General features: G+C 33.6%; 2 protein-coding genes across 2 annotated transcripts; one reads left to right on the forward strand and one right to left on the reverse strand.

The window, feature by feature from the left end:
• The first annotated feature begins 232 nt into the window (after nucleotides 1-232).
• Nucleotides 233-5,481, forward strand: LOC139877137 (20 kDa chaperonin, chloroplastic-like). Its single transcript, XM_071864557.1, has 6 exons — nucleotides 233-342; nucleotides 429-618; nucleotides 1,670-1,849; nucleotides 1,955-2,110; nucleotides 3,191-3,268; nucleotides 5,130-5,481. The coding sequence occupies exons 2-6, from the start codon at nucleotides 439-441 to the stop codon at nucleotides 5,301-5,303; spliced, it is 768 nt and encodes a 255-aa protein (XP_071720658.1). The 5' UTR covers nucleotides 233-342; nucleotides 429-438; the 3' UTR covers nucleotides 5,304-5,481.
• Nucleotides 5,482-6,418: 937 nt separating this feature from the next.
• On the reverse strand, nucleotides 6,419-7,978 carry LOC139876482 (transcription repressor MYB6-like). The gene is made up of 2 exons (XM_071863809.1): nucleotides 7,601-7,978; nucleotides 6,419-6,984 (listed from the first exon to the last, which is right to left on the reverse strand). Exons 1-2 carry the CDS (start codon nucleotides 7,861-7,863, stop codon nucleotides 6,507-6,509), a joined length of 741 nt encoding a protein of 246 aa, XP_071719910.1. The 5' UTR covers nucleotides 7,864-7,978; the 3' UTR covers nucleotides 6,419-6,506.
• Between the last annotated feature and the right edge of the window lie 15,265 nt (nucleotides 7,979-23,243).

The raw sequence follows: 23,243 nt of genomic DNA on the forward strand, positions 1-23,243 counted from the left end.
AAACACTTTTGACACCTCAATTCATAACGAGACTCAGATTTAGTTAGCGTTACGTCAATTTCTTTGAAGGTCTTGTTTACTGTTTCGCGCCTTGTACGTGATTTTTTTTTTTTTTATCTTTGTTTTCTTGTCTTTTTTCGAGATAAAAAAATGTTATAAAATTTTCGTATTTTTGTCTGCGAATAAAAAGTATTAATGATTTAATGATTATTAATAGTAAAATAATATTTGTACAACTATAAACCCCATCCTCCTAGGGTTTTGTTATCCTTTCCGTTTTCTTCAATCGGTATTACCACTCCAACCAACCACCTCATCTCTTCACACCTCAATTAATCAAAGGTATATATACATATTACTATATAATTACATTTTATATATCTTTTGAAGAATCAATTTTAATTTTATTTTTGTGTGAATCGAATTAGGGTTTAGGAAATGGCAGCTGGTCAATTAACTTCAGTAACATGTTTTCTTCCTGCTTATGAAGGATTAAAGTCTTCTACAACTTCATCCAAAGTTTCATCAGTTGTAGTATCTTCACCTTTAAGAAGAAGTTTGACTCTCAAGTCAACTCGTGGTTTAGTAGTTAAATCTGCTACTACTGTTGCTCCAAAGGTTCTATTTTTAAGGCGGATGATTCTCACACACTGTTTTTTGATCCTCACACACCCTTTTACCCTATTATTAGAGAGGAGTTCAAGTAAATTGATGTGTAAGGATCAAAAAATAGTGTGTGAGAATCATCCCCTATTTTTAAGCCCAATTGTGAATTCTATTAGACAATTGCTTACATTTTCTGTATTTGTTATCATTTTGATGATTTACCTACAATGCATCACTTTAGCTTTATATCGTTCTTAAAGTGAATAAGAATAAGGTAATTCGATTATTTAATAATCATTTGATTGAAGAATGAGGATTGTTAGGTAATTTTGACTTTAGTCTTAGTAATTTGACATTTAGTCTTAATAAGATAACTAGACTATTTATATATATGTTTGATGTTTGAATTTAACTAATTCAGCCATGTACAAGGGCGAAACCATTTGGGGCAGGGCGGGGCCCCGCCCCCAGTGGATTTGTAATTTTCAGTGTAAAATTTTTAAGTTTTTCGATTTTGCCCCTGGTGGAATTTTTTTTTTTGCCCTAAAACCTACATATTTTGCCCCAAAACCTTCAAATCTTGCCCAAAATTCTCCAACTTTTGCCCCAAAACTTTCAAATTTTGCCCAAAAACCTCCATAATTTGCTTAAGCCTCAATTTTTTGTCCAAAAACCTCCATATTTTGCCCAAAAAAATTGCTACGGTTTTAATTTTTTTTTTTCCCCAGTGAAAAAAATCCTAGTTCCGCCACTGGCCCTGTATATAATCAATACATCATGAAATCATGATTGAAACCTAGTATCTCAAATTTTCGGGTAATTGTAACCTCAAATTGCAAATCTGCATCTACCATCTATAGTGCATTGTTTTTTCTTCTGATTTGTAACTGTATGCCCTGTATTTACACTGTATGCACTGCATCTACCATCTATACTGTATGCACTGTATTTTTTCTTCTGATTTTTAACTGTATGCACTGTATTTGTTTAAAATTACATATTTTTATGCTCATTTCATTACCAACAGTTTCATATATACATTGTTTTCCATTTCATGATGCAGTACACTTCATTAAAACCATTGGGGGACAGAGTATTGGTAAAAATCAAGGCGGCAGAGGAAAAATCTGCTGGCGGCATTCTTCTACCGTCAACCGCACAGACAAAACCTCAGGCAGGTGAGGTTGTTGCCATTGGAGAAGGTAGAACAATTGGCGAGAAAAAAGTGGAGATTGGTGTGAAGGTAACCGATTCATTAGCATTTGCAGTTAAATGTGTGATTTTTTGAATATTTTGTCTGAGTTCATCGATGTGTTGATTAATTACTATTGATGTTGTTTTATTGAAGACTGGATCCCCAGTTTTGTATTCCAAATATTCAGGGACTGAAGTTGAGTTTAATGGATCAAACCACCTCATATTGAAGGAAGACGACATTGTCGGTATCCTTGAAACAGATGATGTTAAGGATTTGAAGCCTCTCAACGATAGAGTTCTTATTAAGGTAGTAATCCATACAATTTAGGATAGAATGAAATAGTTTCTGCTTCTGATTCTCTTAATATTTAGTTTGATCTATTAGCTTTATTTTGATAATCTATAAAAAGTGATTACCAAGTTATAAAATGAAAAACATTGATTACCCTTGAAACAATCTAATATTGGTAGACTTTTTCTTGCATCTCACAAAACGAGTCGCCTTATTATAACAAGAATCTCTTCTTGGTGTTAAGTGTGTTAATCGGTTTGGTTTTCGTTTCGTTTGGTGTATTCGGTTTTGAATTTTTTTTGGGCAAAACCAAAAACTGAACCGAAAACCGAATTCAAAATTGAAAACGAACCGAAACCGAAACTGAAAACCGAATTTGAATTTGGTTCGGTTTCGGTTGCGGTTAAATTTGAAAATCATGAAAAAATTCTGAACCATGGTAGTTTATTTGTGGTGTTATTGATGTCTTAGTATTTACAACCTAAAACAATGATGTACTATTAAATAATCAAGAATTCGATGATTTATTAATATCGTGTGACGTTTACAGCTTCCGTTTTTATTAAAAAGAACATGATAATTTGAGTAACATTAAGTAACATTATAATGTAGGCTACCAATCGTTATATAGGTGAGAACCTATTTAGATGATTAGATCCAAAATATAATGACACTAAAACATAATTATACAAATTAAATTATATTAAAATTTATGAATTCCGCTTTCGGTTTAACCGAATTCAGCATTATCAAAACCGGAAACCAAACCGAAAACCGAATTCAAATTCGGTTTCGGTTTTACTCAATCCGAAAACCGCTTTTCAAATTCGGTTTGGTTTTTTCCAGTTTGGTTTTCGGGTTAAACAGCTTCAAACCAAATACTGACCACCCCTGGACTGTCATATATTGCAGTTTTTTAAATAGTTTATATGTATCAAATATGTAACAACCGTAATTTTTGATCATCGTTATTACAATTTCAAGAAACAAATTTGCGTCATAGTACTATCTCTCACATACGTTATATTGCAGCTGCATATGATTATTCAAGTTACGTAATCATTCTTTTTCGGTGCTTTGTGTTTTTGATAAAAGGTTGAGGAAGCTGAGGAAACGACATCTGGTGGCTTATTGCTTACTCAGGCAAGCAAGGAGAAACCCTCCATTGGCACGGTAAGAAAAAAATGGTTGCATTGTGTATATGGTAACTTTAACCCATTTTGTAGGACCCACTAGTTTCATGTTTTAATTTGTAGGGTGGCCCATAACTTTTGGAAGTCAACTTAAAGCCACTGTCAAAGTTTTTTAATAGACCACATATATTGACTTTCATTTCTTACAGATCTGGGATGGGTTATTAAACACTTTCTTAAGAATGGGTTTACTTATATTTATATAAGAATGGGAAGGACGACTAAGATGGTTTGGACATGTTTTGAGGCGCCCACTTTTAGCCCCGGTTAGGAGAGTCGAGACCCTTGTTGTTGGGGGCGTAAGGAGAAGGGGTAGACCCAGACGTAGGTTGGAGGATAGATTGAAGCTTGACATGAAGGAGCTCTTATTGACTGAGGACATGACTTCTGATAGGAATTTGTGGAGGAGTAGAATTAGAATAGATGACTAGGCTTTACATTCTGTTTATTTTTTTTATATATTTATATTATATTTCCTGCCTACTTGCTTGTGTGCCTTATCGTATTGGCTGTACCTGTATTACGGTTATATTATATATCTATACTTATTGTAGCATTTTCAGAGGATTTATTGCACTATATGGTTACATGTTTGTATTACATTATATAGCAATTAATTTATACATACTTACATATCACATGCTTTTATGCTATCATTGTATGCTTATTTGTCTATGTTTACATTGTATACCATCTATCTTATACTGCATAGTATACCTACATGCTTCTTACCAACATGTTTTCGTATACTTATTGTACTTACATGACTGGTTATACTTGCATATTTGACACGCACATATTTTAATTATATGTTATATTACATTATTTTGTTACATGCTTTATTTACCTATACATATCGTATTGATATATACTTTATTCATGGTAAAGCTTCTTTTTTTTTTATCTACTTTACTTGTATACTTTTACTGCACATATTGGAATTCATGGTTCTTTATGGTCGGAGGTCCCTAGGAAGCAGCCTCTCTGCTCTACAGAATAGGGAGGGACGACTTCCTCTACCTGGGGACCGATAGGTATCCGTGGGTGGAGAAATGACTTCCCTTTTACTTTAGGGTAGAGGAAAGGACTGTCTACATCTAACCTCCCCCATACTCCACTCTAGTGGAATTGGGTATTGTTGTTGTTGTTGTTGTTGTTGTTAATTGAATCAAAATTTTAAGTTTAGCAAATGGGATCACCGATCAAATGGGTCAATTGTTTGAAAGTTTACGCAAAGTAGACATTTGTTTAAATTTTTTTTTTTTTAATAATTAGACTTTACTTGTAACAGTATTGTTTGCCTTGTTATTGTTTAAGTAAGAATTAGACGGTATTTGTAACCAAGATTGAAAAGGACGCGAGACGGGGACGAGTCTGTCATGACCTTGAAAGGTCGAGTCGGGTTCGAGACTGACATATAAAAATATATTTAATATAAATATTTTTCAAATGTAAATATTTCAAAACATAAATATTATAAAAATAAATGATTTACAAATAAGATGATGTGGTATTAGTTTAAAAATTTTATATGTTTTTATAATGTTTTCTATAATTATAGTGTAGTGTATAATTAGACGTTTCAGGGCGAAACGGGACGGGCTAGTCATCAAACCACCGCAACTGCCGTTTGCAACCATGTTTGTAACAAAATGTTGGTTTTGTAGCTATAGTAAACTTGAACTCGATAAAGTTTGCTTTGTATTGACCCATAATTTTGACCTATTGCCTGACCCCTTATCCTACTACCAAATTCCTTTGTTACTCCAAATACAAATTTTTTATTAGTGTTATTGTACCTTTTAATTACTACATATTTACACAAACTTTTGGAAACACAGGTGATTGCAGTGGGACCCGGTCTTCTTAACGAGGAAGGAGTTAGAACCGGAGTACCATTGTTTCCCGGAAACACCGTTCTTTACTCTAAATACGCTGGCAACGACTTCAAAGGGCCCGGCGGTTCAGAGTACATTGCTCTTCGTGCCTCTGATGTTATGGCTGTTTTATCGTAGTTGCTACTCTTGCAATACAATTAATGCTAATACAATTAGTTGCTCTTTTTTTTTTCCCCCGGCGAATTTGAAAAATGATAAAATAGTATCGCATTGTTGTATTCACGTCTTTAAAGAAAACATTTATTTGTGATGTCTTTTCTATAAAAAGGTTCTGTCGCAATATTGTGTTATAATATTGATCTATTAGGCCTTTTGGTACAATGAGCGTGCTCCTTGCAATTTTGTGATGGCAAAGTGTATCACACCATAATATGATTATGGCATGGTTCATGCTGTTTTGTGAATATGTGAAGTGTTAATACGATAATTGTCACATATATCACTTAAACATACATCACTCACTTAATTTCTAAACAAGTACTTCCTCCGTCTCAAATCTATTCTTCCTAGACAAAAAAAAAAAAAAAAAAAAAAAAAAAAAAATTCAGTTTTAAGAAATGTGACTGACATATGTACTTTTTCGTTAACTTTTTAGTCTTATCCTTAACTTTTTACCAATATTTTTATCTTACATTTATAAATTAAGTGCTTTTTTATTTATTAAAGTGGACAATTAATTTAGGATATTTAAAAAAAGAATACTGGATTATAAAATTGAGATGGAGGGGGTAGTTCTTTTGAAGTTGCATAAACATACAAAGTCCATACTTTGCAGTATACAACCTTTTTATTTGGGCAATTTATATGATTTTTCTAACTAAATAAACAGGTTGTACTGGTGCAGATAACATGAGAATTGTTATATTTAAAGAGGGATCATTTAATCACTAGAAAAAAGTTGGTACAGGTTGGTACAACACCTACCAACCAAAGACCAAATAGTGTTCTTTCTTGATCCAAAAGTGTACATGTCAATTCATGCAATGAATGAATCATTCAAGTGTTATCTTTAATTGGTTGTTGCAACTTGAAACCTAACAAATTTAATCAGGTACACACGTTTTCAAGCCTATCCAACTAGTATGGTGGGCCCACATGTAAAACTTAAACATAACTCTTTCTATTTATTCTTAATTCTTGATTAGGTTTACCACCAAACCGTTATAGTGTAAGCAACATATAGCATCTTAAATAGTAGAGCGGCTAACTAATTTGCTTTACATCAAACTCAATGACACAAAATAATTGTCTTAATCTTAATAATTAATAATAGCCAATTAACTAAGTACAATAATAATATAATAATTAGTTATGAAACTATCATCTCCATCTACTTGACAAAAAATCAAATCTAGCTAAACCAATATGCTCATTGTTAAACAACAAGGCATTCCCATCCCCCATTTTTTCTTTATACAAAGAAAACGGAGGTGGTAGCGTTGATACTGACGCTACTGCCACCGTTTTCGGATTAGAAACCGTCGGTAGACCAATGGAAAGCTCGAGATTAATTTCGGGTTGTGCAATGTTAACACTAGGAACAAAATCTTCACTTGATAATCCACTAGTGCTACTACTACTAAATTCGCCACCACCAACACCGCCACCGCTGTTAGATGATTCCACAACGTGTGTCGTATATTCGAGTGGGACCATACGTACTTCCTCAATGTTTTTTACGACATTCGTAGTATTAGGTTGGTTGTTGACAACTAGTTTCCTCTTAATGTGCGTATTCCAGTAGTTCTTGATTTCGTTATCAGTTCTTCCTGGTAATCTTGATGCAATCATAGACCATCTGTAACAATAACCCAATTCAAATTAGCTTGTAGTTGAAAACTTTGAACAATTTTAAAGTGAGAAACTTTGCACTTTTAATTGGGTGTCTATTCCTTATTTTATTCATTTATATTTTTCTCCCATTTTAATTTGTTAACAAGGGAATTCTGGCCCAACAATATCAATAAGTCATATTAACTTCACGATATAAATTCGAGCCCTGTCGTCGTGAACAAAATGAGTGTGTTTCATAAAAGAGAATTGTTAGGGAGTAGTTTTTGGCTAAACATGTTTCATGTAGAAATTGTAATTTAAAGTGACCCAATTTGAATATAGTTGGGATGCTTATATTTTTACGGTTGAATTTGTAAATTTTATTTGTTCATTAGGTAATTTTAAAACATAAGTATTTAATGCACAATTATTATTGTAAACTTATCATGATAGAAATATTAATGTTCATTTAGTTAGATCGAACTTAATAAATATTTTGTCTTTCTAACTCATGTGATATTGAAATTAAAATTATCCATAACAACTTAGCAACGGATTTCATTTCCGTTACTAATATTATGTGAAAATAAATATAAATGAAAATTGTATGTTTAAAAATAAGGAAGAGGTGAAAAACATACTTGTTGCCAAGAACTGCATGAAGACTAACAATAAGTTGATCTTCTTGGGGTGTAAAATTACCACGTTTAAGATCAGGTCTAAGGTAATTAATCCACCTAAGTCTACAACTTTTACCACACCGATTTAACCCAGCCGATTTAGGCAAAGATCTCCAAGAGCCTTCACCATGAGAATTTATATAAGTTACAAGGCGATCATCTTCTTCTTTGGTCCACGCACCTTTATTGGTGTGATCTTTTTCACAACAAGGTGATCTTACCATTGAAATTAAAATTAGAATTTGAATTATAATATTTGGTTGATTTTGTTAAATTGATGAAGAATATGTGAAAATGAAAACAGTGGGAAGAAAGAAAGAAGGAAAGATTGATGGTAAGGAAATGAGTAGGGAAATAAATAAGGAGTTTGGTGTGAAGAAAAGAAAAGGAGAAAGAGTGGTTGTGATTGAAGTTAGTGATGGATTTGGTAGGTACTTCTCTACCCTACTTTCCATCTTCCTCTTTCACTATATTTAATAGATTAAATGGATGAATTTTTTTTTGTTTAGATAAAAATAATTTTATTCGAATATATGTGATTTAAACGTGTTATTTTGTGGTAATTTTTAGTTCCTCCGTCTTAAGATAATTGTCATGTTGAATTTTTCAAAGTCAATTTATTAAGTTTTGACTTTAAATATTTATTGGTGTATGCTATAGAGTATTTGATAAAATATATATGAATAAATTCATTTTTGAATGTGTTTTCATTTAGTATAACTTTCATTCGATATAATATAACACAAATAAAAATATGTAAAGTCAAAGTTGAAGTAAAAAGGGCTTAAAACATCAAAACATGACAATTATTTTGGAACGAACAGAGTAACTGTTTATCTTATCATCTCAAAATATGTTATTAGTAGACAGTGGCGATTGTAGGTTATGATTCGTGGGGTCACGGGCCACCACTAGTTTAAAATTTTTTTAATAGAAAATATCATTTATTTGTACAGGACACCACCTAATTTAACTGTGAGACCTCGTATATTTTTCATATTTATAGTTATTCTTTTAAGATGTATAGGACACAACTAAATCTAACTACCCGGACTTTATAAATTTTCCGAATTTGTAGTTTTTTGAAAGTAAATAGCCACTAAAATAGTATTCAAATATAATTAGTACTGGAAAAAAAAAAATTCAAAACCCCATTGAATATTGCTCCTCGAATCGTCCATCATGTTACTAGATGGTGTATATAAATGAACTTGAAATCTCTTAGAACGTCATAATCATTTAGCTATCTTTTGTGATTGTATTTTACATTCTTACTATTTTATTTTATCTTCTATTTTTAGTATGAAGAACATTAAAGGCACTGTGTTATTATCAAAGGGTCTTTAGTATAATGATATTGAGATAACTAATTTATTAAATTTCAGACAGACTTTAAAATTCATGAAAATTTAATTTTACTTTTTTATGGCGTCTCAAGTTTATTTTATTTTTTAAAAACATTTTCTTACTTATTCGTCGGAGGTACACTCGGAAGCAATCTCTCTATCCGTCAAACAAAGAGAAGGGTGACGTTCTCTACTTTTGAGAGTGCTTTCACTCTGGGTGAAGAGATAACTTGTTTTTATTCTCGTATCGGGGAATGATTGTCTACATCTCATGGAGGCGATTCTAGGCTTTATTTGAGTGTGGTCCTATGACCCTACTACTTTAAAAATTTTATATACAATGTACTCTTCAAATTGTATAGGACACCACTAAATTTAAGTATATGATCCCATATATTTTTAAAAATTATGATTTTTTTTTTAAGGGTAAACAACCACTAAGATACCCTTCAAATATAATTAGCTTTGAAATAAAAATTTAGGACCCCATTAAACTTTTATCCTGGATTGATCACTGACATCTTACCTCCCCCATACACCACTTATATAGTATTGAGTTTTGTTGTTGTTTTTATTCATTTAAGGTTTCGAGTTCGAGTTTAATAATGGACTTTTTTTTTTGAAAGGCAACAATAATTATTATTAAATTAAAAAACAATAGCAAGATGCTAGGTATATAATACACTTCAACCCGACTGACTTTTAACACACAATTAAACACGAAAATAACAAGACACGATACACGAAACATGACACATGACAACAACATTCCTAAAGCCTCACTCGAATTGTCTATAACACACGATTTTAAACAAGACACGACATATGAAGGATCGAACCATCAGAATATCTCTAGATATACCAACCAAAACACATTACACAATCACATAAGGTGTGATGCCCCGTACTAAATCATCATGTACGGGGCATCACATTTGGTATCAGAGCATTGGTTGTAGGGAATTAGGTTGCATTAGTGAGTCTAAGACCGACCCGAGTAGGATTCACTAATAGGACTAATCTACAACTTGCTAGTTTACTTGTTTCCGCTGAACTTACTGCATGCTGCTGCTTACTTTTACTGCTATATGCCGTATGCTACTACTTGTTTTCACTACTGCATGCTATTATCTGCTTTCGATTGCATGCTACTGTGTTATATTACTGCATGTTACCGTTTACTACTACTGCATGCCACTGCTTACCTCTACTGCTGTATGAACTTACTGCATACTACCGTTTCCTTTTACTGTATATAAAATAGTTTATATTTTACTAGGAAAACACTATTAAATACGATACAATTTTACACAAGATATTTATTTATTTATAGAATGGATATACTTAAACCTTACTACAACACTTATAGGCAGTGTACCTAATCGTACAGTAGTGTAGTTTTTAGTAAGTCCGGTTCGTTCCACAGGGAAATCTTTAAACAAAGCTCAACGCTATATTAGTTTACTTTTATAAAAATACAAATATATATATAAGTAATATTATTATTATAAAGGGGGGTTTTTACCGTTTAATGACCGGTTTGTCGATTTTAAGACTTTAGTCGCAGTTAAAACCTAATGTAAAATATAAAATAAATACAAGACTTAAATTAAAGCTTAAAGTAAATAACGATAATGAAATTGCGAATAAAAATGCGATAAAATAAAATTGCGATAATTAAAAAGTACGATAATTAAAAGTGCGATAAAATAAAATAAATAAAAGTGCGATAATTAGAAGTGCAATTAAATATAAAATAAAGGAAATTAAATATGAAATAAAAGAATTATGCTTATTTAAACTTCCGTAATCATGATGTTTGACGTGTTGATTTTAGTTTTATGCCCATGGGTTAATTGTCCTTTGTCCTGGATTATTCAATATGTCCGTCTGGTTTTTGTCCATAACAGTCCATCAGTCATAAATATAAAGTGCAAGTGTCCTTGTCAAATTATTATTATACCCGAAGATAAATATTCCAACTAATTGGGGATTCGAATTGTAACAAGGTTTTAATACTTTGTTTAATGAATACACCAGGTTATCGACTGCGTGTAAACCAAGGTTTTACTACTTTGTTAACAATTACACCAATTACCCTTGAATGTAATTTCACCCCTGTTTTAATTATTCTAGTGGCTATTAATCCATTCCCGTGTCCGGTTAAATGAACGATTATTCGTACATATAAATACCCCGCCCATCGTGTCCGATCGAGTGTATATGGTAAATTATAGGGACGCCCAATTGTAAATCTTTATATTAACATTAACAAACTTTCATTTAGTTAAACAAATATAAAGCCCATTAATAGCCCATAGTCTAATTTCCACAAGTGTCGTTCTTTTGTCCAAACCCCAATTATGGTACAAAGCCCAATTACCCAATTTTAGTAATTAGCCCAACATCATGATTACTTCGTTTTAAATAAGCATAATAATAACTTAGCTACGAGACATTAATGTAAAAAGGTTGAACATAACTTACAATGATTAAAAATAGCGTAGCGTTACACGGACAGAATTTCGACTTACACCCTTACAACATTCGCTAACATACCCTTATTATTAGAATTATAATTAAAATTAAAATATAAATTATAAATATAAATATAAGTTTTACGTATGAAGAGGAAGAAAAAAGATGATTAAAACTCGGCAGAAAACTGGCTTTATATAGGACCTGACCAGCAATTTCACTCCATGCGACTCGCATGGATTTGTGCCTATGGCCATGCGAGTCGCATGGCCACCCTGGATTCAGCCAAATTGATTTGTTTTCTTCTTGCCGACGTAATATAATAATAATATATAATATAATATATAATTATATATAATTATATATATATTATATTATATTCTTGTGCATAGTAGACTAGATATTTTTGGTCCGTTGCGTCGGGCGTTTCTTCTTGGCTCAGGTCCCGGTTCCGGATTTTCGGACGTCTTCGCGTATTATTTTATATCGTGTACTTTGCGTCTTGTAACTTGTACTCTTGTCATTTTGAGACGTTCCTCATCAATATTTTGAACCTTTTTAATTGTATCTTGTACTTTTTAGCTCTTTGGACCTTTTTGTCTTCAATTTGTCGAATCTGCTTTTTATCTTCTCTTTTTAAAATTTAAACGAATATTGCTTGTAAATCGAACAATACCAACTAAAATCTTGTCTTTCTTGGGGAATAATGCTATGAAATATATGTTCGTTTTTAGCATTATCAAATATTCCCACACTTGAGCGTTGCTTGTCCTCAAGCAATATTGTCTTGAAATACTAGAATCACTTCTTTATTCTTCATACTTTGTACATCAGTGATTTCTATACGGCGGTATAAACAATGGTAATAACGATATGGTTTACAGTCCCACATGACTATAAAAATTTAGATCCATTAAGGAAATTGGATCTTTATGAAAACATTTGATCTTTTGAAATCTAGTTTTTACCCTAGATAAGTTTTCCGGAATAACCCTTTACCGGTGTTTGCAAAATATTTTTGTGGGTTTGGTGGGTTTCAGATTTGAAAATTTTAGCTCAAAACTTGCGGTTTTGTGTCACCCACTTGCTAACCTTGTATTTGGAAAGCAACACGTCCAGTTTACTTGTCCCGTATATTACCTTTCGGTAAACTACCGTCCGGTTGTAAAGGAAAGCGTTGAACAAGCAACTGTTAAGGCAATGTCCCGTGACATGCTTTTGATTATGGTCTATAACGTGTCGGACGCAATTACTATCCTTGGTAGGAGCAATAGTAAAGCTTACCCTTATAATTTGTCGGTCTGGCACAAGGTCCTGTCTCCGACCATTATGCAACCACCGTTCTTACGGTTGACACCCGATTTGGTTCAGGTGACCTAATGAATTCCAGGTGAATTCCTAGGATTTTACGTTCAATGGTAATGAACGCAATGAAAATGGATTTTCAGAAAACAAATTGGTTTGTAATTTTGATCAAAATATTTTCTCGTTCAAGCTCGAGTTTAGATATCATTGAATTCCATGAGTTTGAATTCTCAATCTTTAAGGTCAATCTCAAGGATTGAGTAATATCAGGCTTAAAAGCTGATTTTTAATCTTTAAGGAGATTATCCTTTCTGGGGATCTGATTCATTAGTCTTATCAAGCTAATTTGCACGGTGCCCCCCCATTGTACGAGATAAATCCTTCTCATGGTTAGGATAAATCTGACCACATGGCGACCCTGTTTAATGCTGAGGTCCGTGGATTTCCTGCTGATTTTAGTGATGACTTTTCTAGATTTTTCGTCAACCTACAGCTGGTCTGGACGACAACTTCATGACCTAAATCAAGAAGCGCGTGTCTTTTTCGGAAGACTTTACTTCCTTTTAAATGATGGAATTGATTCATCGTGTAGATCCATCTCTTCTTTTCTTTCATCGGGTAAAACAGTTTAGTTTAGTCCAAAGCAAAAGTATTTTCAGTTATTTGTTACAGATATATGTGACATATGTTTAAGATAACTTGGTAAATTTTCCCACACTTGGCTTTTATTTTCCTTTTTATCGTCCTCTATTCCATTTTAAATGAATTTTAACATTTTAGTTTGTTTCTCAATTTATGTCCTTTCCGAGGTAACAATAATTTCGGTGTTAAAACCTAGTTTTATCGTTCATAAATATGTATAAACATGATTTTAATTCATTTATTTGAAAATTTTGAAAAATTTTACTAGAATTGGGTAGTCAGTATATAAGACTAGGGCTGTTCTTTTTTATCAGAGAGCACTAGATTCTAATACAACTACTGCTTTACTAGTATTTTTAATGGTAACCAAGTGTTTAATATAAAAATTTTAAAATCCGAAAGAATTTAACCCCTTCCCACACTTAAGATCTTGCAATGCCCTCATTTGCAAGAAATCAGTAACAATTTAAATTATTGAGGGTGATTTGTGTGAAAATGATTAAATTTTTACCAAAGTTTCCAAATATATTGGCGTTTGTTTGCTGAATGATAAATGGTGCACATCATTTGTTCATTCCGTCTTGTTGCTATTTCACATATATTTTTCATCTTGTCGTCAAAATTTGTTGCTTTTGCTGAACTTAATGCCAGTCTTTGAAAATGCGTTTTTTTACCCTGTTTTGTGCATAAAAGAGAATACATACAATACAAATATAATCATACATGCAATTTGAAATGGAACTTTGGCATCCCACTTTCAAACTATAAGAAAAATATTAGTACACAATAATAATAAGAATATCAAACATTACATAAACGTAATAAAATGTTAAGTGTTTAAAATAAAAATAAAAATTACCAACTTATCTCTACTGATCAGGAGGTGGGTTAGGAGGATAATTAGGATAGGGATCCCAATTCATGTTCGCGTCCGGGTTCCATGGCTGATTATAGGTGAACTGGTATGCTGCGTCATAATCATATGAATCATAGGGTGGTCTCATTTCTGGCTGATGTGAGGGATAGTATGCGGGTCGGGTCGGATAATACATCTCGCCAGGCTGCAACTGGCTTATAATTTGGCGCTGATGATAATCCCATCGGTCATGCTCTCGTTGCCGGGAATGCTCGTAGTCATTCCGACGTTGCCATGCCTCGTACTGCATATGCCTATCATAGTTCGTCATGTATTCATCCTCCATACGAACGCCTAAATCAAGAGCAGTCTCCCGAACAACTCCTATAATGTTGTTCGCCTCTTCCATTTCATCATCCGAACCTCTTTCTACCTGTCGCTGAGGTCCCTCGTATCGATATACCCGGCCACGTCTCATCAATAATACCCTTGCACCGTGATAAAGGTTTGAACTTATAGTTTCACCTTCGTCCTCTATTTCGTTCATTGGACCCCCTTGGTGCTTATCCACACCTAAATATTCTCCAATGAGAGTAATGAAAATGCCACCACCTATAATACTCCCCGATTTCATCCCCGAAACTACATTAGCGAGATAATAACCAACACAATAGGGAATGTTAACGAAACTCCTCGGGTCTCTAATACACTTGAGGTAGAACAAATCGTTTACGGTTAATTTCTCCTTATTCTTACCCCTTTGTGTAATTGTGTTTGCTAAGAATCTATGAATCACCCGGAGTTCAGCTCTGTCTATATCTAAGTATGTATGATTTCCACTGGCATGAAATTCATTAAAGTGGGACATACGCCTCCAGACGGCGTTAATATCAAATTCCCTATCTATCCTTTCTCCTTGGGCAATCAGGCTATTACAGTCGGGGCTCAAAAGTTCAGCAGGGGTGTAAATCTGTAAGGCCCTGGCTAAATCTATCATGGACATTCTGTACATGCGTCCACCTAACAGAAATCTAATAAAGCTTCTATCATCTATCCTCCTAACATCACTGTTTAACTTAATAGTACTAAGTAATTCTATACACCATTCCCTATATATGGTTCTACGAATGGAAAATAGGCGCATACAATCGTTAAACTGAGAATTACCATACCTTTGCACCAATAATTCCCGAATCGGCTCGGCAAGGTCAACTGTTTCCAAAGGTACCCAGTCAATTGCCCTTGGCATTTCAACAACCTTAAAGTAGAGAATGTGCATGTTCTTTTGATAATCTGGATACTCTATCCAACATCGATCAAATCTCAGATTTGGGTGTAACTGATCTTCATTAATGTCTAAGCTCAGAATCATTTGATGTGGAGCGAATTGACGAAACTGATTCACGAATAATTGATCTTGATCGTGATATGGAATATGTTGCTCTTCATGTTCTTCTTCTTCTTGTTGCATATGTTGTTCTTGTTCATAAAACATTTCCGGTTCGGGCTCTGGTTGTCTGGACGATGATGCACCGTCCGTATCTGTATTTCTCTTTCTCCTGAAGGGGTTGAGACTACTGAATCTAGGCATGATTATTGTGAAATTTTTGCAAGAAATTTGGTGAAAATCGGTGAAAAATTGAGAGAGTTTGGGAGGTTTTCGTATGTGTTTGTGTGTGTATTGTGAGAGACAGAAGCAGATTCGCTGGATAATTTGATCCTGTCCAGTTTTTGGCTGCCATGCGACTCGCATGGTATAAGCCTTTCCCCCATGCGAGTCGCATGGGGGTATTTTCCAGGTTTTTTTTTTTTTTTTTTTTTTTTTTTTTTTTTTTTTATAAAAACCTTATACTTTTAAAACATAAAATTTAATAAAATTTTAAAAATTTTGTTTCTTTTTAAGACGAGGTCGTTTCGGGACGATGCCCTAGTCCGTCCCTCGACAAAATTTTAAAATTTGTCTTTTTGTAGCGATTGTTTTAAAAGCTAGATTTTTGGATTTTTTTTTTTATTTTTTTAGCATACTTTAAATTAATAAGATTAAAAATAATGATAATAAAAGTTCTCGTCCCTCCCTGGGGTAAAGCAATTTCGGTTCAAAGACCTAGTCTTCAACTTACGATGAATTTTAAAAATCATACTTTTAACTTAATGAGATAAAGTAAATTTTTGTTTTTTAAATTCACACAACTTAAATATAAAATTCAAAATTAAAAATTAAAAATTAAAAATTCACACCAAACTTAATTTTTGAAATGCATAAAATTAAAAATTCATATTTTTTTAAAAATTCATACCAGACTTAATTTAAAAATTCATATTATAAATTCACACCAAACTTATATTAATTTTTCAAATATTTACAATTTTAAATATATTGTTTTTACAAAGTTTACAATATTAATTTAAGATTTTATATTAATTTTAAAAACATGGTAAAAAAATAAAATTAAAAATCTTTTTGTCTTTTTATCCCACTTTAATCAATCAAATATTATCAAAAATATGCGCCCCTCTTTTCGGTAAAGTAATTTCGGTTCCAAGACCTAATTTAACTCATGAAGAATTTTTGAAATATTTTGGGTTGATTGTTTAAAGATATTTATACCTTAAGAATAAACGTTAAATTTCGCAGTGATGTAATAAATTTTTGAAGGATATCAATAATTTCGGTCGCCAAACCTAATTTTATTTAATACCAATTTAATACTTTTTAGCGAACAAATTAGCGTTTATTATCAAAAGGTTAAAAATAAAAATAAAAATAAAAACTGTACAGACATACCTGTGAAATAGATTTCTTAATTATATGATCTATTATATTCATAAGATAGTCGGTTTAATTGATTTTCCATGGCTGCATAGGCGTAACCTCGAGCATTCATTGTCTTTTCTTCTAAACATATGAACGGTCCGTCTCTGCATAAAGTAACAAATTCGGTATTTGAATAGGTTTGATTATTTGAACATTTACCTCCATGTGACCATTTTCCGCATTTGTGACATCGTTCTAGGTGTCGTGCTCTTCTTTTCGCTGCGGATTTTGATTTTCCTTTACCAAATTGTAACTTATTATCTTCGCATCTGGATTCTTTTCTAACTCCGTCCATTCTTTCTCTGATTACTGATACTAATTCGCTCGGTAGTATGTCATTATTACATTTAGTGATCAAAGCGTGTAGCATTAGACCATGGTTTAGTTCACAGGCAGTCTTCATTACGTAAAAACCTAAAAAAATAAAATTCAGAATGGGGGGAGAAGACTAGTTCTTTAGGGTCTGCTAGGGAAAGACCATACGTGTTCCATTTTCGAGAACTACACGAAAACAGACAATCTAACTCTAACAGAAATACATATTATCCTTTAAAGATTTGATTCTCCCCACACTTAGTTAGCTGTGGTGTCGAAATTGTGATTAACTTCGTTGTCGACTTCCATCGGACCATGTATGTAATGTTTAACTCTGTGACCATTAACTTTAAATTCAATCCCATTTGAATTTATTAATTCTATCGTTCCGTATGGGAAAACTCTTTTGACTATGAATGGTCCAGACCATCTTGATTTCAATTTTCCAGGAAATAGCTTGAATCGTGAATTGAAAAGAAGAACTCTGTCTCCTTCTTTAAATTCTTTTGAACTTCTGATTCTTTTATCATGCCATTTCTTTGTTCTTTCTTTATAGATTAACGAATTTTCGTATGCTTCATGTCTTAATTCTTCTAATTCGTTTAGTTGACTTAATCGTAGACGTCCGGCTTCATGTAAATCAAGATTACATGTCTTCAAAGCCCAAAATGCTTTGTGTTCAATTTCTACTGGAAGATGACATGCTTTTCCATAAACAAGTCTAAAAGGTGTGGTTCCAATTGGAGTTTTGTAGGCTGTTCTAAAAGCCCAGAGTGCATCCTCCAATTTAATGGACCATTCCTTCGGATTTGATCCTACAGTTTTCTCTAGAATACGTTTTAAAGCTCGGTTGGTATTTTCAACTTGTCCACTTGTTTGTGGATGATATGCGGTGGAGATTTTATGAGTTACTCCATATCTTTTAAGAACTTTCTCAAGTTGATTATTACAGAAATGAGTACCCCGATCACTTATTAAAGCTTTCGGTGTTCCAAACCTTGCAAAAAGACGTTTTAAAAAGTTGACTACAACTCGTGCATCGTTAGTTGGGAGAGCTTGTGCTTCAGCCCATTTAGATACATAATCAATGGCTACGAGTATATATAGATTATTATGAGATTTTGGAAATGGACCCATAAAGTCAATACCCCAAATGTCAAATACTTCACATACTTGGATGACATTTTGTGGCATTTCATCACGTTGACTTATTTTTCCGGCCCTTTGACATGCATCACAGGATTTGCAAAGAAGGTGTGCGTCTTTGTAAATTGTAGGCCAATAGAATCCAGTTTCATAAACTTTTCTTGCTGTTAGTTGAGGCCCATAATGCCCTCCTGTTGGTCCTGTGTGACAATGGTTTAAAATTTTACTAGCTTCATCTCCAAACACACATCGGCGTATTATTCCATCGGGACAACTTTTAAACAGATGTGGATCTTCCCAGAAATAGTGTTTTATATCACTGAAGAATTTCTTTCGTCTTTGGTACGATAATCCTTTTTCAAGGAATCCACAAACTAAGTAGTTTGTATAGTCTGCAAACCATGGAATTTCTTTATAATCTATCTTCAATAGATATTCATCAGGAAAGTTGTCTTGTATGGCCGATTCATTTAGAACTTCTAATTCGGGATTTTCAAGACGAGAAAGATGATCAGCGGCGAGATTTTCTGCTCCTTTTTTATCTCGGATTTCAATATCAAACTCTTGTAAGAGTAAGATCCAACGGATTAATCTTGGTTTAGCATCTTGTTTTGAAAATAGGTATCTAAGAGCAGAATGGTCGGTATAGACCACCGTTTTTGCTAGAACGAGATATGATCGAAATTTGTCAAAAGCAAAGACAATAGCAAGGAGTTCTTTTTCAGTAGTTGTATAGTTCGTTTGTGCTCCTTGTAATGTCTTACTAGCATAATATATAGGTTGAAATCGTTTTTCAATCCTTTGTCCTAAAACGGCTCCCATTGCAAAATCACTTGCATCGCACATTAGTTCAAATGGTAGATTCCAATTTGGTGTTATCATGATCGGCGCATTAGTGAGTTTTTCTTTAAGAATATTAAAAGATTTGATACATTCATCTGAAAAGATGAATGGAGCATCCTTTTCTAGGAGTTTATTCATAGGAGTGGCAATTTTAGAAAAATCTTTTATGAAACGTCGGTAAAAACCGGCATGCCCTAGAAAACTCCTAACTCCTCTAACATTGGTGGGATGTGGAAGTTTAGCAATTACATCTACTTTAGCTCTATCCACTTCAATTCCTTCTTTTGAAATTTTATGTCCAAGAACGATGCCTTCTTTAACCATGAAATGGCATTTCTCCCAATTAAGTACTAGATTTGATTTTTCGCATCTAATTAGCATTCGTTCCAGATTAACTAGACATGATTTAAATGTATCACCGAAGACTGAAAAGTCATCCATGAAAACTTCCATGCATTCTTCTATCATGTCGTGAAAAATCGCCATCATACACCTTTGAAAGGTTGCAGGGGCGTTGCAAAGTCCAAATGGCATGCGTTTGTAAGCAAAAGTACCATAAGGGCACGTGAATGTGGTTTTCTCTTGATCTTCGGGTGCTATTGGAATTTGAAAATATCCGGAAAATCCATCTAGAAAACAATAGTAACTATTTTCGGCTAATCTTTCCAACATTTGATCTATGAAAGGTAAGGGAAAGTGATCTTTTCTGGTGGCGTCATTTAATTTTCTATAATCAATACATACACGCCATCCTGTTACAGTCCTAGTAGGAATAAGCTCATTTTTCTCATTTGTGATGACAGTCATGCCACCCTTCTTAGGCACGCATTGAACTAGGCTTACCCATGGACTATCAGAAATTGGATATATCAAACCTGCATCTAGCAGTTTAATAATCTCTTTCTTAACTACATCTTGCATATTAGGATTTAGTCTTCGTTGGCGTTGCACATACGTTTTATGACCTTCTTCCATAAGGATTTTATGTGTGCAATACGAAGGACTTATTCCTTTAATATCATGAATCTTCCATGCAATGGCTGGTTTATGAGCTTTCAACACAGAAATGAGTTGTGATTTCTCATTTTCAGTAAGAGAAGACGATATTATTACAGGTAATTCAGATTCACCATGTAAATAAGCGTATTCCAAATGGTTTGGAAGTGGCTTTAACTCTAATTTCGGAGGTTCTTCTATTGATGATTTATATCGATATCTGTCTTCTTCTTTTAGCATTTGAATTTCTTCTGTTGTTGGTTCATATCCATTAGCTATAAGTGTAGCTAACATTTCAGCTTCATCAATTGGTTCATTACCTTCTCCTAAAGAACATTCTCCTGTCCCTTGTAATTCTGGAAATTCTTCTAATAATTCTGCATGTGCATCTATAGTTTGAATATAATAACATGTATCATCTGCAGATTGTGGTTGTTGCATTGCTTTATCAACTGAAAAGGTAACACTCTCATCCTCTATACTTAGGGTCAGTTTCTTACCGAACACGTCTATCATTGCTTTAGCCGTGTTTAAGAATGGTCTTCCTAATATGAGAGGAACTTGAGAATCTTCTTCCATGTCCAAAACAACAAAATCTACTGGAAATACTAAAGTACCAACTTTAACTAGCATGTTCTCCATTATCCCTCTAGGATATTTTATTGATCGGTCGGCTAGTTGTATACTTATTCTTGTTGGTTTCAATTCTCCAAGGTCTAGTTTAGCGTATAGTGAATACGGCATTAGATTTATACTAGCACCTAAGTCTGCCAATGCTTCTATTGAACTAAGACTACCCAGAAAACATGGAATTGTGAAACTTCCTGGATCAGATAATTTTTCTGGTATCTTATTCAACAGCACTGCTGAACAATTAGCATTCATAGTGACAGCCGAGAGTTCTTCCATTTTCTTTCTATTTGTGATTAGATCTTTCAAGAATTTAGCATATCTAGGCATTCCTGAAATCACATCAATGAAAGGAAGATTTACATTTATCTGTTTAAACATATCCAAGAATTTGGATTGCTCGGCTTCAAGTTTCTCTTTCTTCATTTTACTCGGGTAAGGAAGTGGTGGTTGGTATGGTTTAACATAAGGTTTATCCTTAACTGTGTTATCTTCATTAACCTTTTCAACTACCGGTTCTTTTTCCTTTTCTTGCTCGGATTGTGGTTCTTGTGGAGTAGGAATGGTTTCATCAGAAGTTACAGGTATTTCCGGTGGTTTAAGTGTTGTACCACTTCTTGTGGTAATAGCTTTAGCTGTTTCATTCCGGGGGTTAGCGTTTGTATCGCTAGGTAGACTTCCCGGTTTTCTTTCACCTATTAACCTTGCTAGGTTACTTACTTCTTGTTCCAGATTTTGAATAGAAGCTTGTTGATTTCTAAATGCTTGAGCATTTTGTTCATTGGTTTGTTTTTGAGATGTGAAAAACTGCGTTTGAGTTTCAACTAGCTTCGTCATCATATCTTCTAAATTTGGCTTTTTATCATCGGTTTGTTGTGGTGGTTTGTTTTGAAAATTAGGTCTTTGCTGATTATAAGTATTATTGGATACTTGTTGATTGCTAGGACCTTGTTGGTTGTTGTATGGAATATTTCGGTTATAATTCTGGTTTTGATTGTAAATCGGTCTTGGCGGTTGATAATTATTCTGATAATTATTTCCAGGCCTTTGGTTTATGTATGAAATATTCTCTCTTTGTTCCATTGTTAATTCAATACTTAGACAATCTTTTGTCAAATGTGGTCCTCCACACTGCTCACAACTAATTCGTATAGCATGAATATCTTTAGTCATCTTTTCCATTCGTCTCTCCACAACATCTATCTTTGCGGAAATGGAATCTAAGTCATGGCTAGAATCGGCTCTAGCTGCTTTAGATGATCTAATGATATCTTTTTCTTGGTGCCACTCATGTGAGTGGGAAGCAGTGTTATCAATAATTTTGTAAGCATCAGTTTCGGTTTTCTTCATAATAGAACCACCAGCTGCTATATCTATATCTTTCCTTGTAGTGATGTCGCATCCTTGGTAGAATATTTGTACTATTTAACAGGTGTCTAAACCATGTTGCGGACATCCTATTAACAACTTTCCATATCTTGTCCACGCCTCATATAGAGTTTCATTTGGCTTCTGTGTGAACGTAACAATTTCTGCTTGAAGTCTTACGGCTTTAGATGCAGGAAAGAATTGTTTAAGAAATTTGTCAACTAAAACATCCCATGTATCAATCGCCCCTTCAGGTAACGATTCCAACCAATCTTTGGCTTCTCCCTTTAAAGTCCAGGGAAATAACATGAGATATATCTGTTCATCCTCCACTTCTCGTATTTTAAATAGTGTGCAGATCCTATTAAAGGTACGTAGATGTTCATTCGGATCTTCCTTCGGCGCACCACTAAATTGGCATTGATTAGTCACCATGTGTAGAATTTGTCCTTTGATTTCATAATCTGGCGCATTAATGTCTGGATGAGTAATTGCGTGACCTTGGCCAGTGCGTTTAGCTCTCATTCGGTCTTCCATACTTAAAGGTTCCAGATTCTCCATAATTGAATTTGTTGAATCGGTATCACTAGATGATTCTGATTTAATGGTTCGTTCCTCAACAATCTCTGTTTGAATGATTGGTGGTTCCGGAGGAAAGTTTAATGGTTCAGGATCTATGAACCGTTCCTGAATATTCTCTGGATTCTCAATTGTGAGGTCGGGTTCAAAAAATGGATTATCGGAAATTTGAACTGAAGTACTTGGTCGACTGGATGACGATTCTAAAGAAAAATCAACGGCGGTTATATTTGTTAAACGATGTCTTGATCGAGTTACAGGTGGTGAACGTACAAAAGGTGATGA

Source organism: Rutidosis leptorrhynchoides, chromosome 11 (genome assembly GCF_046630445.1).
Source record: "Rutidosis leptorrhynchoides isolate AG116_Rl617_1_P2 chromosome 11, CSIRO_AGI_Rlap_v1, whole genome shotgun sequence".
In the NCBI taxonomy this organism is placed as follows: Eukaryota; Viridiplantae; Streptophyta; class Magnoliopsida; order Asterales; family Asteraceae; genus Rutidosis; species Rutidosis leptorrhynchoides.

Bases quoted from the DNA above. Each gene is read 5' to 3' on its own strand.
- LOC139876482 (XM_071863809.1), bottom strand. From the start codon at position 7,863: ATGGTAAGATCACCTTGTTGTGAAAAAGATCACACCAATAAAGGTGCG. The intron at 6,985-7,600 runs GTATGTTTTTCA...TTATTGTTACAG, and splicing joins CATGCAGTTCTTGGCAACAA to ATGGTCTATGATTGCATCAA.
- LOC139877137 (XM_071864557.1), top strand. From the start codon at position 439: ATGGCAGCTGGTCAATTAACTTCAGTAACATGTTTTCTTCCTGCTTAT. The intron at 619-1,669 runs GTTCTATTTTTA...TTCATGATGCAG, and splicing joins CTACTACTGTTGCTCCAAAG to TACACTTCATTAAAACCATT. The intron at 1,850-1,954 runs GTAACCGATTCA...GTTTTATTGAAG, and splicing joins AAGTGGAGATTGGTGTGAAG to ACTGGATCCCCAGTTTTGTA.